General features: G+C 35.9%; 1 protein-coding gene across 2 annotated transcripts in view; it reads left to right on the forward strand.

Moving 5' to 3' along the window:
• The first annotated feature begins 248 nt into the window (after positions 1 to 248).
• The window catches only part of EMC2 (ER membrane protein complex subunit 2), a 43,630-nt gene continuing 27,474 nt past the window's right edge, over positions 249 to 16,404 (forward strand). For both annotated transcript variants that reach the window (XM_036338071.1, XM_036338072.1), the window contains exons 1-5: positions 249 to 288; positions 4,653 to 4,766; positions 5,273 to 5,337; positions 6,634 to 6,719; positions 13,367 to 13,424. In XM_036338071.1, the coding sequence (XP_036193964.1) occupies positions 249 to 288; positions 4,653 to 4,766; positions 5,273 to 5,337; positions 6,634 to 6,719; positions 13,367 to 13,424 (363 nt within the window). The remainder of the gene's footprint in view (positions 289 to 4,652; positions 4,767 to 5,272; positions 5,338 to 6,633; positions 6,720 to 13,366; positions 13,425 to 16,404) is intronic.

The following is a 16,404-nucleotide window of genomic DNA, read 5'->3' on the forward strand; positions in this document are numbered from 1 at the left end:
CCACCTCCCAGCGCCGCTCGCCCCGCCCCCTTACCCGGCATGGGCGTCCTCGACGTCCCGGCACCGCCCGCGCGCCGCCCAGCTCGCCCCGCCCCCTGGCCCGACAGGCCCTCCGCAAAGCCGCGCGCACGTGCGCCGCGGATCCCGCCCCCTGCGCTTTCACAACCAATGAGAAGTGGGGGTCGTAATTCGTCACGTGACCGCGTGTCTCCGCCCCCTCCCCACAGCTGCCTCTAGGCTCTGAGAAGATGGCGAAGGTGTCAGAGCTTTACGATGTCACTTGGGAAGGTAACGACAGGCGGAGCGGGCGCGGAAAGACCGGAAGCCCTGGGAACGGGTGCGGGACACCTGGTGCCCTTGGAGAGCTGAGCTCTCTGCTCTCTGCGCCGGCTGAGTGGAGGTAGCGGCCAGGGAGGAGGTGGAGGCTGACCTGTACCGTGGCCCGGCCGCCCACCGGTGTCTGCGGGGTCCCCACCGCTTGTGTTCAGCGAGAGACAAGACCAATTCAGGGGACCAGGGCAGCTTCTGTTTTGAGGCGGGAGGGACCCGGGGCTCCTGGGCGGCACGGGGAGGGCGGGGAGGTTCCTGCAGCCAAGAAGTACAGGACCTGGAAGGCCCTTGCATTGAGCGCCATGGAGGAAGGGTTACAACTTGGTGCAGAAAAGGTGTGTGGGAGACCCGTGAACAGATCTCATTCTTCTGCTTGCTGCTTTACGTCTCGTTTCCTCTGCAAAGCTGGAGTTCTGACATCTTCCCTTTTTAATGACTCCTGGTCCCACTCCTCCCCGGAACACATCTACATACACAGCAGAACGTCCATCTTACTCCCGCAGGAATGTCTTTTCGGAAGGGAAAAAGGACTGGTACCTTGGGCATGTGCTCACGGGAGCTGGACCTCTTCCCCATCCCGGTTTAATGTTAGGTGACGTGTGTTCTTTAAGTCGGGAAGCAAACTTAGGGCCAGTTCTGTAACAGAGTTGTTTTCCCTTGTGGAAAACTTGAGCCGGAAACATGCTTGAGAGAAGAGCCTTGAGTTTCTCTAGCGCAGGAAATACCTGTATTTGAAATTCATCTTCCCAGCGTTTAACAGGAGACTTACACAGCTTGTGTGTTCAAGGAATGCCGTGTTTCAGTGGTTAAACAATGGCCTGATCACCTGTGTCCTGAAAGTTGTATTCACCCCTGGTGAATAAACCTCTCCAGGATCAGATCACAAAGTTGCAAACATGTATGGGGAAAGGTAAAATTCCTGTATACTTGAACCTAATTCAGTGATTATTGGCTTTGTGGCCTCCAGCCCACCGTGAGTCTCAGTGTTGCTACCCGTATCGGAGAATTCCATGATATTAAACAAGAAAAGCGCTTAGTGCTATATCTTGGGTATAAGAAATTAAGCAACATACAGTCCCTACCTTCATGGAGTTCACAGTCGAATGAAGACAAACCTGTCAATATGTAGTTTTGTGTTTTTTTAAAAATATGTTTTATTGATTTTTTACAGAGAAGAAGGGAGAGGGATAGAGAGTTAGAAACATCGATGAGAGAGAAGCATTGATCAGCTGCCTTCTGCACACTCCCTACTGGGGATGTGCCTGCAACCAAGGTACAAGCCCTTGAGCGGAATCGAATCTGGGACCCTTCAGTCCCCAGGCCAAGGCTCTATCCAGTGAGCCAAACCGGTCAGGGCTGTCAATATGTAGTTATAAAAGGCTTCTCAGGACATGTTTCTTAGGCTGGATGGTAGATAGGTGGCTGTTATTTTTAATGTTTTTTTGAAAATGTGAATGTATCATGCTTTTTGTTTTTAGAAAGTGCTGTTTGGAAACTTTGTTCAAGATAAGTTCCTTAGGTGGTAGTATCATGTATATAATCTTAAGGAATGAGTAGGTATGTACCAGCCGACAGGGTGATTTAACTGAGTAACTTGGACTACCCTGTGGGCATTCTAAAATAATAACTATGTCACAAGTTTGTTGAGGAACAAGAGCGAAAACAGGTGAAAGTGCTTTTAAACTAAGTGCTTAGGAAAAATGATCTGGCTCCCACCTAGGTCTCTAGCTTTGTCTTAAACTATTCTGTCTCTCCGAGCCGACAGTGCTGCCTTTTGTTGAATTCCCGAAATGTGCCCTGCGCCTCTTGTATTAGGGCTGGGCGCATGCTGTTCCTTCCACCAGGAGTGTTCTTTCGTCATTGTCCCACTCTTGTCCCCATTTTACGTCATCATTTCTCAAAATTTCCCACAACAGTCATATATTTTAAAGAGTTTTTCCTTGACTATCCCACAGCTCTTCCCCATCCCTCCAAAATTTTAAAAAGGGAAAGAAAAACAACAAAATCAAAAAAGCAACAAAACCTGCCCCTCCTCCTTTAACTATGTGTTTTTATACTCGTGAAGCACTTGCCCAGTTGTGTTAAGTTGTAAAATTTTCTCTCTCCTAGAATGGAGGGAGGGACCAGGCCTCTGGTTCTAGTGCTTGATTTATGTGAGGAACTCAGTATTTATTTGCTGACTAAATGAATTGTTAATTAGATTAATAATAAACATTAATAAACTGTTACCAAAAAAAACTAAGTAATTTTTCTAGTGTTGGAATAATTTCTTTATATATTTCTATGAGGGCTGTCAGTTGGACCTAGGTCCTTAAGAATTCCTTTGAATCGTATCATGAATTAAAGTTGTGGAAATGGTTAGTTCAAAGAGTACTGTAAATCTTGTTATAGGAGAAGTGATCACATGTTTATAAAAACCCTATATAGTACATCTAACGTTCTCCTAGTCTCTATTAGGTTCTATTAAAAAAGTAGGATATATGGTTTATTTATTCAGCCAGTTGAAAATTATTGAGGTTTATTAGAGGAGTTATTATTTAGTGATTTGCAGGTGGGACAGACTTATAAGGAGGGTTCATTGAGGTTAGGGTATTTGGTCAGGGTATGGATAGGATACCTTGCACAATGCCTGGCATCTAGTAGGCACTAAATAAATATTTGGTGAAAAAATTTGTGAAATAAAGGCAGTTTAGTTGTTCATAGTGTCTCTTCTTCCTCTCTTTTTTTCTTTTTCACCCGAGAATATTTTTCCATTGATTTTCTTAGAGAGTGGAAAGGAGGGGAGAGATAGAATCATCCCTGTGAGAGCTTGGTTGCCTCCCTTATGCACCGGTTCAAGGGCCAGGGATCAAGCTTGCAACTGAGGTATGTGCCCTTGACCAGAATCAAACCTGGGACCTTTCAGTTCCTAGCCGGTCGCCCTATCCACTGAGCCAAACCGGCTAGGGCTACTTACTCTCTTTTTATTCAGTCCTTAAAACAACCACAAATTGGTTTCCCTGCTCTATCACTCCAGCAAGGTTTCTGGGGAGACCTAATGCCAGATTTATGTGTTTTTGTACATCTATACTACATTTGTCATTGCAGATTCCCCCCTTCTGAAAAATTCTTTCCTTGGTTTCTTAATAACATTAAGGTTCTCATTTTCTTAGACCTTTCCTTTGCTTTCCTCTACATCTACTTACATTTTAATTTTTGTGTCTCCAATGCTTCTTTCCTTAATCCTCTTCTTAATTTATTATCAATGGTTACATTAGACTGGAGATATATAGGCTCCTTACTGATGTAGGCATAGGTATTAAGTGGTCCATGAATTCCCTGAAATTATATGCAAAATTGAGTGTATGTAAACATGTACTTGTTTTGGGGAAAAAAATAATTCAAAGGTCTCATAACTTCAAAGAGATCTAAAAAAGGTTAAATGTCTTCTTTGGGCAATCTCAACCACACCTAGCTTTAGCCGATATGCTAAATAGCATGTTAATTAAACATATATTTGAGTACTTTGTACCAGGCACTGTTCTAGTTCTTGAGGACACGGTACTGAACAAGACATTTGAGGTAACAGATCCTATTGAACATCCCATGAGATTTCACTTCCTTTTTTTTTCTCCAGTTGATAGGATATGCTGCATTTCTGATCAAGTGGAGCATTTACAGGGACTTGAGAGTTATTTAAGTTTTAGTTTGCTAGCATGGCACCTGGAGAAAAGTGGCTCCATCTTGGGCCTAGAAAGTTATTTCAATAATAGTTTGGTTATGAATAAGTAGAGTAAGACTGATGAAAATTGAAGACCATTGGTAAATGAGATATTTGACAGATGGGAATCAATTTTTCTCTTTTAGTCTCTAGTTCATGGGCAGTCTGCTTCTTAAAGGGCTACTATTATTTCCTGATTATGAAAATTTTATGTTCTTGAGTCAGTGGATTAACTTCAGGAACACCTTGAATTTTTGAGATTTCTATGTATAATTTTATGCATTTTTTTGGGAAAATAATCCCTTGCTTTTGTCAAATTCTGAACATTTTCTAGAATCTCAAAAATGTTAAGATACATTTGCTTAAAGGGATAGAGGATCTTTGTAGTGGACTGCCATTCATTACTTTTAAAGGTAGTTGCATTATTATATATTTGTAGTCTTCCAAAGGATCTGTCTGTCTTATTAAATTGGTATTCTGCTTTATGAACTTTGAGATACATGGACTTTTATATTAGTGTGAGTTTATTTTCTTTATCAAAAAAGTTGACTTCATTTTAGTGATTTTGACATTGATCAAATATATATACACACACACATTATAACAAGTTTTTTGTTTTCAGAAATGCGAGATAAAATGAGAAAATGGAGAGATGAAAACTCAAGAAATAGTGAGCAAATTGTGGAAGTTGGAGAGGAATTAATTAATGAATATGCTTCTAAGCTTGGAGATGATAGTAAGTTTTTTAACTTATTATATTTATGCTTAGCACATGTCTATTTACCATTCTTAGTTTTTTTAAAAAAATCTTATTTTTTCTAGTGTTTATAGCAATCTATCTGTGATTGTCACTTATTAAAAACTTCTCAGGAAGACTAATACTTTATTTTGGGAAGGCTTTATAATTTCTGTTAGTAGTAAAGCCATCAAATAAGCGTTTTTGTTTTAAAGCTCAGGGCTGCAATCTAGTCTGTTCAAAATGTATTTCATAAAGAATCCTTTAGAACAGTAAAGGTATTAGATAATTGGAAATTTTTTTTTTACTTGATAAGATACTTAAATATTTTACATTGCTGAAGCATATAAGGATACCTTCTTTTCTTAATTGCTGATAAAATACACTAAATAATTTTCAGTTATAAGTACTTTTCTCTAAAATACCAAACAGGAAGAATTCATTATCTAGTTTCTGTTGGGAGATTTTATAGTAAATTTAGTTTTTTTCTCTCTCTATGTATCTAGTTTGGATCATATATGAACAGGTGATGATTGCAGCTCTAGACTATGGTCGGGATGACTTGGCATTGGTAGGTATTTAAACTAATTTTATTTTATATTTAATATGCTTCATGGATTATATGTATAAGACTTAGTATATGGCTTGTATAGAATGCTTTCTACAGCTGGTTTTCAATGCTACTCTTAAGGGTAGGTAGGCCTAACTGGGTACTTTGAACACAGTATGTTCTCACATCTTTTTAACATTCCTGAGAAGTAGATATTTAGTATTCCAGTTTTACTGAAGAGGATAAATTAGTTGAAGGTTATCTGCTTACTGGTTGAATTATGCTATATTATAGAGTATGTAATGAGAAGTAGATAATTTAAAACAAGTTTATCTTTTGGGTTATTGAATATCTTTCATAGTATATGTTGTTACACTGTTTTGTAATATTGTAAATGTATACCTTGAACTATTAGAAAATCCTAACATTTGCAGAGCATGACTTAAATTACTAATGCTGCTTTTAAAATAGAGAGTGATAATAGCTATATTTTGAGCGCGTATCTGCTAGGTACTATGCTAAATGCTTTACATCATGCTTTCTTTAATTTTCACAATTATTTCTTTGTTTGTTTGTTTCTTTGTTTTTTGTTTATCCTTACCTGAGGACATTTTTCCATTGATTTTTAAAGAGAGTGGAGGGGATGAGGAGAGACGGAGAGAGAAACATCAATGTGAGAGAGAGACATTGATTGGTTGCATCCCGCACACACCCTAGCCAGTTTGGCTCAGTGGATAGAGCGTCAACCTGCAGACTGAAGGATCCTGAGTTCGATTCCAGTCAAAGGCATGTACCTACGTTGCAGGCTCCTCCCGGACCCAAATCAGGATGTTTGTACTGACAAGATTATTATAATTTCAACAGAGAAATATTAAGCAAAGTATTAGTAGTAGTTGCCAGGGACTTAAAAGTGCTACCAAAGAACTTAATTTTTATCTAAAGAATCTTTATGCATCGTTAGGAAGAAAATGCCAGGAAACTGTGGTGGACATTTAAATGGTGCTTAACACATTATGTAGGCAATTTTTGAGAAGTAATATGGTGGTAGTATTTGAAGTTATTAGTGGACACATGATCTGCTTATTTTCCTACTTATCAGTATGATTAGTGTCTGAGAACTGATGATTTCTTTCACTATAATTCAGATTTCTCCTTTTATCCCATTATTCATTAGATAATATCACTTCATTATATTACACTAGTGATATTATTTAAGAAGATACATTGAAGACTTTTGTAGGTCATTATTTGTAGTTCATTTGGTGTATGTAATATAATTACTACTTTTCAAGTCTTGTTTACCAATTATTTTTTTAGTTTTGTCTTCAGGAGTTGAGAAGACAGTTCCCTGGCAGTCACAGAGTCAAGCGACTAACTGGCATGAGATTTGAAGCCATGGAAAGGTAACTGAGTCTTGTAAATAGTGTGGTCCCATTTGAAAACAGCAAATATGAGGCCTATCTTTATGTTCTCCTATGCTTATGGCAGCATCATTGATTGTGCAAAATCTCTTGCTCCTGAGATTCAGAGTAATCTCAGCATAAATCCTGGCCTTTACTCCCAGTAAATAGAATTTGACATAAAAGTGTAATCCACTTCCCATCTCTGGGCTAATGAAATAGATTATATTTTGGAATAAGAATTGGCTTCAGCTAATCTTGGTTTTAGGATTTATTAGCTGTTTACCTAGCAAATTATTTAACTTTAAGGTTTTTTGGCTTCACTCCTCTGTAAAGCAAGAATATTACCAACTTCTCAGGATTTTGGGGGGACTTACAAATATATGTGTAGGACCCTCATAGGCACTCAAGGTATAGAAGCTATTATTAATAATTTTTTTATTGAGATATGATTGGCATATACCTTTGTATTAGTTTCAGGTATACAACGTAATGATGTGATATATATGTATAATGAAACGATTATAGTAAGTAGTTATCCATCACCACCCATAGTCATAAGAACTTTTAAGATTTGCTCTCTTAGTAACTTTCAATTATAATACAGTCTTGTTAACTATAGTAACCATGCTGTTAATTATTTATAACTGGAAGCTTGATCCTCTTCACCCATTTCACACACTCCCACCCCCAGCCCCACCCCCACTTCTGCAACCACCAATCTGCTTTCTTGATCTGTAAATTCAGGTTCTTTTTGATTCTACATGCAAGTGAGATCATATAGTACTTGTCTTTCTGTATGACTTACTACACTTAGCATAATGTCCTCAAGGTCCATCCAGGTTGCCATAAATGGCAGAATTTCCATCATTTTTATGAGTAAATAATATTACATTGTATACATGTCACGATCTCATTCATCTGTTGATGGACACCTAGGTTGAGCCATGTTTTGGCTATTGTAAACAATGCTTTCATGAACATGGGGATGCATATATCTTTTAAGAGAGTGCATTTGTTTCCTTCACATAAATACCCACAAGTGGACCTAGGATTAAATGGTAATTTTATTTTTAATTTTTTTAAGGAATCTCCATACTGTTTTCCATAGTTGTTGTTCCAAATTACATTCCCACAAACAGTGCACAAGGGTTCTCTTTTCTCCATATTCTTGTCAACACTTATGTCCTGTTTTCCTGCTACAGTAAGCTGTGATTATCTGTGTTTACATGTCTTAATTTTGGGGGCAGTGGTTTGACCTGTGACTTTAATTCTCTGATGGATCTAGAGAGTTATTGGTTTGTCCAATTTAGCTTTTTTTCTTGTGTGGATGGGAGTGACAGCTTCCATGATATTTTTACATGCTGTTCCAGGAACCAGAAATATTGAACATCTTTTCATAAAATTATTGACCATTTCTATATCTTCTTTGTTTTTAAATTGGGTTATTTGTCTTTTTATTATTTAGTTGTAAAAGTTGTTTATATATAGTCTAGATACAAGGTACTTATCAGATAAATGATTTGCAAAAATAGTCTCACACTCTTTTCATTTGCTTAGTGTAGCAGTTTCAACCTTTTTCATCTCAAGGCACACATAAACTAATTATTAGAATTTTGCAGCACACCAAAATATATATTTTTTGTTGATCTGACAAAAAAAGGTATAATTTTGATTCATTCACACAGATGGCTATTGTTATATTGGCTGTTGCCATTTTTTTATTTGACAATCTAAGGAAAAAGAAGTCATTGTTTCTGACTTAATAGTCAGGTACTGCATGTTTGAAAATTTTCTGTGGGCCACAGCACACTGGTTGAAAATCACTGGCTTAGTGGTATCCTTTGATTACCAAATTTTTTGATCTTTTATTAAGTCCGGTTTATTTTTTTTTCTTTCTTTTACTTTGGGTGTCATGTCTAGAAACCATTGTCTTATCCAAGGTCACAAAGTTTATGCCTATCTTTTAAGAGTTTTATAGTATTAGTTTTTACATTTGGGTCTTTAACTCATTTTGATTTAATATTTTTTATGGTTTGAAGTATGTGTCCATCTTCATTTTCCTGCATATGAATATTTAGGTGTCCCAGCACCATTTGCTGAAAAGACTATGTTTTCCTTATTTGTCTTGGCACCCTTGTTAAAAACAACTAAATATAAATGTGAGGGTTGAATTCTGGGCTTATCATATATTGCACCATATTGATTCTACACTCTATTGATATTGTGGCTTTGTATTAAGTTCTGAAATTGGGCATTGGGAATTCTTTAGCTTTGTGTGTTTTTTCTCTCCAAGATTATTTTGACTATTTTGAATCCTTTGAATTTATGCATGTATTTTAAGATCAGCTTATTTTCGCCTTTTTAGCTTGTTGTTTCAGGTAAGACAATTAACTTGTACCTCAATTGCAGTAGTTTGTTTTAAGCTGGATTTATTGGTATAATTTTTCTCAACTCCTTCACTCCTGGACTTATATGTTTGTTGAGTGTACATTTTAATCTCTTTGTATCCTCTCTGTGAGTTAGCAAAGGATATAGATAAAAAAGTAAATAAAATAGTATTAGTTTAGGTTAGCAGAAACTAATTTTGAATCAGGACAGAATGGAAGAAATCTGAAAAGATTGCTCCTGAATCAGTGTGCTGCTCTAATAATTTTTTTTTTGTTTTATCTCAAGTAATATGAGTCCCTAAACCATTCTTAAAATATATGAATAGCAGAATACATTCCATAGTCCAAGATGAATGATTTTTAAAATTATGTTGTGAGGGATTGAGTGGTACTAGTTTTTAATATTTACTATTCCTTTCCAACCAAAAAAAATATTGATATGGTAACAAGAACTTATTGTTAAGTGTTACTTCAGGTTTTCTAAGAAACTCAGTGAACTTTAATTTCTTTAAGCCTTTTTAAAAAATGTTTTTATTGATTTTAGAGAGAGGAAGGTGAAGAGAGAGAGAAACATCGACCCATCAGTTGCCTTCTGCACACACCTCGACTGAAACGTGGGCATATGACCTGATGATGCTCCAGCTATGTGAGCCATACCGGCCAGGGCTAAGCCTTATTATTATTATTATTATTACTAGAGGCCTGGTGCACAAAATTTGTGCACTTGGGTGGGGGTGTCCTTCAGTCTGGCCTGCGCCCTCTCGCAGTCTGGGACCCATCGCTCCTTACCACCCGCCTGCTCGCTGCTCCTTACCGCTTGGCTTGCTGCTCCTTAGAGCTGCCGCGGAGGAGGAGCCAGCCGTGAGCCCAGCTTCTGGCTGAGTGGCGCTCTCCCTGTGGGAGTGCACTGACCACCAAGGGGCAGCTCCTGCTTTGAGCGTCTGCCCCCTGGTGGTCAGTGCACATCATGGCGACGGTCATTCTGGTTCTGCTGTAATGGTCACTTAGACTTTTATTATATAGACTAGAAGTCCAGTGCACGAAATTCGTGCACTTGGGGGGTCCCTCAGCCTGGCCTGCACCCTCTCACAGTCCAGGAATCTGAGGTCAGGTCAGGGACAGAATGCAAGCCATCTTTATGTGCTTATTTTTTCTACCCTCGGGAATGTCCCTCTTCCGGCTTAGGCCTACTCCCCAGGGAGTGGGCCTGGGCTATCAGTTGGACATCCTTTGCACTACTATGGAGGTGGGAGAGGCTCCTACCACCACTGTTGTGCTCACCAGCTGTGAGCCTGGCTCAGGACTTCTGGCTGAGCAGTGCTCCCCTTGTGGGAGCGCACTGACCACCAGGGGGCAACTTCTGTGTTGAGCGTCTGCCCCCTGGTGATCAGTGTGCATCATAGCAACCAGTCTTTCCACCATTCGGTCGGTTTGCATATTAGCCTTTTATCATATACAATTATGTGTTTTCTTTTAATTGAAACTTGTAGCACCATTTTACTTAGTAAAGTTTTAATCTTTTTATATAAAAGAGTGGCTGTTAGGTGTGTCTTTGCTAAATAGGATCATTAATCATTGATTCTCATACATGATGGTGTAAATTAGAATATGTGGAATTTTAAAAAATCAGTAGTTGCCTTGCCCCCACTTTACTGAAATCAGTTTGTGAGGGTGTAATCCAGATTTTTCTTTAAAAAACCCCCCAGGTAAAAAGACAGGTATCAGAACATTGCTGACTAAATGTAAATTTTTCTTGACCTTCAGTGTATTAGGATCCTCTAGAGCAGTGGTTCTCAACCTTCTGGCCCTTTTTTTTTTTTTTTTTAAATATATTTTATTGATTTTTTACAGAGAGGAAGGGAGAGAGATAGAGAGTTAGAAACATCGATCAGCTGCCTCCTGCACATCTCCTACTGGGAATATGCCTGCAACCCAGGTACATGCCCTTGACCGGAATCGAACCTGGGACCTTTCAGTCTGCAGGCCGACGATCTATCCACTGAGCCAAACTGGTTTCGGCAACCTTCTGGCCCTTTAAATACAGTTCCTCATGTTGTGACCCAACCATAACATTATTTTCGTTGGCTACTTCATAACTGTAATGTTGCTGTTGTTATGAATCGTAATGTAAATATCTGATATGCAGGATGGTCTTAGGCGACCCCTGTGAAAGGGTCGTTTGACTGCCAAAGGGGTCGGGATCCACAGGTTGAGAACCACTGCTCTAGCGAAACCGCCCCCCCCCCCCCCACACACACACACAGACACACGCACACAGACATATACATACATACATACACAGAGAGCAACATATAAATGGAGATTTGTTATGAGGAATTGGCTCATACGATTTTGGAGGCTTTGAAGTTCCAGAATCTGCCATCTGCAAGCTGGAGATCCAGCCAAACTGGTGCTATAATTCAGTCTGAGTCCAAGTCCAGAGGCTAGAACGAAGGCAGCTGATGGTATAAATCTCAATCTGAGGATGGGGGAGGTAAGATGAGATGTCCCAGCTCAGAAGTGAGGCTGTAAAATAGGGTTAAATTCCTCCTTTCTCCACTTTAGTTCTATTCAGACCCTCAAGGAATTGGATGATGCCCACCCACATTGGATAGGCAGTCTGTTTTGCTGAGTCTACAGATTCAAAGCTAATCTCATCCTGAACACCCTCAGACATACCTAGAAATAATGTTTGATCTGGGCCAGTCAAGTTGACACATAAAATTAACCATCACACTCAGTTTTTACATAAATTATTTTTTAAATTACAGTATAATTTAAAGATGTTTAAATATAATGTATATAGGTTTTATACAACTATAAAAACAATGAATGGCTTCATATCTTTCTCTGTCACTTCTGATATCTTTTTCAGAGCTATTTTAGTTGGAAAAGATTCCCAGGTGATTCTCATGTATTGTCCTGTGATAATTTCTGCTCTATAGCATTAATTTTGCCCTTGTTTTGCATACTTTACTGTTTTGTTTCATTATTATTTAATGATTTGATTTTATTTCCTTATTTAGTTGTAGATTCTTATGAGGCTAGCAGACCTATTATAGTATCAAGCAGTTGATGTCCAAACTAATTTTCTTTATTTGAATTACTGCTGAGTCTAATTGACTTAGCGTGCAGGGATGTGGTTTGCTCTTTGCATGGAGTGAACACATTTACAAATTCAGTCTGCTTTTATTTTTTTCAGTAATCTGCTATAGATAACAATAACAGGTAAAGTATTCTTACCTATTGGCATGACCATAATCACAAACATTGACTAGGGTACTAAAATTTTGGGGTCACTGTATAGTTGAAAGATGAGTCACATGATATAAAGTATTCATATCTATCATTAAAAGATATCTTCAAGAAAATATCAGTAAGAGAAAAATATAAAATTAAAAATGTCCTATAGGGAACTTATGAAGAGATCCTAAGACATGTATCTGTTATTCCTGGTTTTAGAAATACTGCTGTAAAAGTTTTTAAACATTGGTTTTTGCTTTGTTTAAAGATCTTTATTCAGAAGTGGAGAAATTGATAGGATGGGAACTGGTGGTTATGAACATTGTTAGGAAGGAATTTCAGAATCACTCAGCTATTTCTTTGCATCCTAATCAAGGTTTTCCTATGTAAGAGTATATAATTAAGGAAAGTTTTTTATTTAATTTCTAATGTATCCCTACTTAGAATCTCTATCACATAATGTTAATTTTGGCTTTTTAGTTATTTACTGTCATATGTGAGTATTCTTTCATTTGATAAATTTGTTAACTGTTTCTCTCATGAGATTGTAACCCAGCAAAGAGTAAGTATTATGTATGGATACTTAGTAGGTGTTTAACTAAGAAAAGCTATTATAAATATTCATTAAAGGAGAATTAATACATATATCATTTCCTTGTGAACGGATTTATTAAAATTAAACTTTTTCTTATGTTTTATTGGTTGTAATTCTAGGTATATCGAGGATCATAAAGGTATCTCTTTGTGCTGCTAGATTTTACATTTGTATTTAGGCCCAATTAGATCAGTATGTTTTGAAGTAACTTTTTCTAGAAATACTTTATGTGATACTTTTTTCCATTTTAAAAAAAAACCCACACCATAGCAAACCTTACCATTATAGGAATATAAAAAGTGACTTGGATAGCAATTATAAATGCATGCAAAGCACTGCCAGTTGAAACTTTTCCAGTATTTACTATTTGTCACTAAATTTTAAGTTCATGATTCTTGATGTTTCTTTTTCTTTTTAAATAGATATGATGATGCAATACAGCTATATGATCGAATTCTACATGAAGATCCAACTAACACTGTAAGTTAACTAATGGTTCTGAAGATGATATAGTTTATTTCAAAAGGCAAAATTAATTCATTTTGGAAGTAATGGAAAAATACATATGAAACCATGTTTTATTATCTTATTTTAAATATTTCAAGATGGGTTGTTTTAAAAAATAGATTTAAAACTCTCCAGTTAAATTTGACTTACGAGATATCTTACTAAAAAAAAAATTAATTGAAATTGGGGAAGAAAGAATTTTATGTGCTTGCATAAAAGCCCAGCAAAGCTCAGTGTTTTTTTAATTTTGTAATATTTTGTTGAAGTTTATGAAATAGTAACTCGTCTTGTTTGTGTAGTTAAATTTTAATTGTCTTAATGAGAAATGAAAGAAGTCATCTCAATAATTAGTATATGTGGTTAATGTGGTTAATGAAGGTGTTTTGTTTTGGATTTACTTTTTTCTACCTGAATAAGAATGACTATATCATATGTAAATATATTTAAAGGAAAAATATATAAATATCTTTAATTTATTCTGATTTTGAACAAATTTCATATCAGTTTATTGGACAAAATATTTGTTCCAAATATACTTATATAGTATTATTTGTTTTAAAAATACCCTAGAGAAAAAATTTTATGTTGTTGAAAACATTTTAGTTTAGTATTGATAGAATGGCTTCCCTCAGATTTACCTTGTATTAAATGAAAAGTTAAAGAGAGTCTTTAAATAACATCAGGCATTTTTAATGTTTTATGTTGTTAATGTCTTGCATACATATGCCTGCTAAAATAAAAATATTTTTAGAAATTTTAAACAAAAGACAGTTTGAGTTTGTATTGTCCTTTTATAAAAGGAGAAATTCTTACATTAACACATAATACAAAAACATGGTGTTCTCTTATTTGGCAGTATTTCATTAAAAATGCACATTTTAAAAAAGCTAATAAAATATATGACTGGATTATAAGATGCAGAAATGTTTAATAATTGAAGATGAGTAACTTGATTCATTTAAAAATAAATTATGTATGCTAAGTTGGGAAATGATTTCATATTGAAGTGTGCAATTTCTAGATAGCATTAAACCAAGCATTCATTGGTCATAAATCTCTGATCTCTGCTTGTCCTTTTTGATACATTATTTAGTAATACTTCTGTATATTGCTCAAAAGACAGAGTTTTTTCCAGTTTTTTTGAGATATAATTGACCAGTAACATTATACAAGTTTACGTTACACAACATGGTGATTTGCTATAAGTATATATTTTGAAATGTTTTATATTTGTGTTTTTAATATTATCCCCCCCCCCCGCCCCCCCAGGGAAACTTCCTAGGTTTTGTTTGTTTGTTTGTTTGTTTGTTTGGCACATATTTAAATGGTAAGGATTCATTATTTTGTGAAGATTCTAAGAATATAGAAAATTCAGGGAAAAGTTTTGGCAGAGCTACAAATCTACCTATTATTTAAAAAAAAGACAAAAATAAGAAACAGCTTCTATTACTTTTGTCTAGATATTCCCCTCAAAAAAGGTAGTTAAAATAGGAAAGTTTTGAATAGTATTCTAATCTTAACTATATAAAAAGCACTATTTGTTGTTCTGAAGATGTTGTAATATGTTTATTTTAACTATAAGACTTGACCTGTGTTAAAAGTATTTAATTTTTTTACCCAGTCACACAGGGTGGGGCAAAACTAAGTTTACAGTTATACTGATAAATAATATAATAATTAATAAATATTAATACAGGAATAAACTGTGTTTCATGTACTCACAACTGTAAACCTATTTTTGCCCTGTATATTGAAAAAATGAAATCAAGTTTCTGAAAAAAAGTTTGTTTCTTATATTTTTCTCATATTAAGTTAAAAATTAATAGCTTATAATTTATTTTTTTGAACTTAGGAATCAGACATTTTACTTTTGTGTCAATTTAAGTTGAGGATATTTTAAATAAGTTATTTCACTTTTTCAAGACCTAAAATAATATGTAATTATATATTGTTCTGTCTTTGTAGTACTTCCTACGTTTTATGGCTTTAAGACTGGCCAAAAGAGAAATTCAAATGGGTCCCCTCATTGACTATGAATGAAGTGGTAGTAACTAAATTTCTTACTTGTTAGGTGAATATTTTAGAATAAGGTGATTAAAATCAGCTGTTAAATGTATTATTCTTTTATAAGAGATTTTTTATCTAATCTCTACTCAGTCCCTTCTGTCCTGCTGTAAATGATGATTATGTTTCATGAGTCACAAAGTGTTGATATTACTAAGAATTAAAGACTCTGTTACTGTTTCCTTAGAAAATACTGAGGTAGACATTGAAGGAAATAACAAAGCCATATAAGACCTAGAATTAAAAAAGTGTATTAGGGAAAGAATTTACTTATATTAAGTAGTCAAATTATTATTTAGAAGACATCACAGTTTCTTTTTCCAAAGCAACTTTATTATCTCAAAGATGAGAAAGTCCAGTTCTATTTTTATCTGTAATTTTAATTCAAGCTTGTAACTGTAATTCTTTGCTTTGTCTAAAAGTGGTTATGTGATTCTTTTACTGGTCTTGTGCATCTATGCTCCTAGATAACCACTATAGAAATGAGGCTGTTACTCAAGCTTTAAGGAGCTCTCTTTATGCATTCGTTATTTCAAAAAAAATTTGTTGAGTGCTTGCAGAGTGTTTGGTATTGGGAATAGAAGAATGAATTAAACACCATCCTTGACTTTGCTTTTAGGGTGGCAGGATGATATAATGAATGGATTATGGACTTTGAGATAGACTTATTAAGTCCTGATTCTTTGATGATTTGCTGTGTGATTTTTGAGCCTTGTAAGCTTTGAAAGATGAGTGAGGCTTGAGACAAAGCCATCGTATTTCATGAATGGCATGAGTAAGTTTTAACATTAAAGCATAAAGCCTACCTAGGGCAAAAAGAATAAAGTAGTTATAACAGAAGTTTTTAAATTTTTCTTTTGGGAAGTTACTGAAATGGGACACATTCTCT

Source organism: Myotis myotis, unplaced genomic scaffold (assembly GCF_014108235.1).
Source record: "Myotis myotis isolate mMyoMyo1 unplaced genomic scaffold, mMyoMyo1.p scaffold_m19_p_16, whole genome shotgun sequence".
NCBI lineage: Eukaryota > Metazoa > Chordata > Mammalia > Chiroptera > Vespertilionidae > Myotis > Myotis myotis.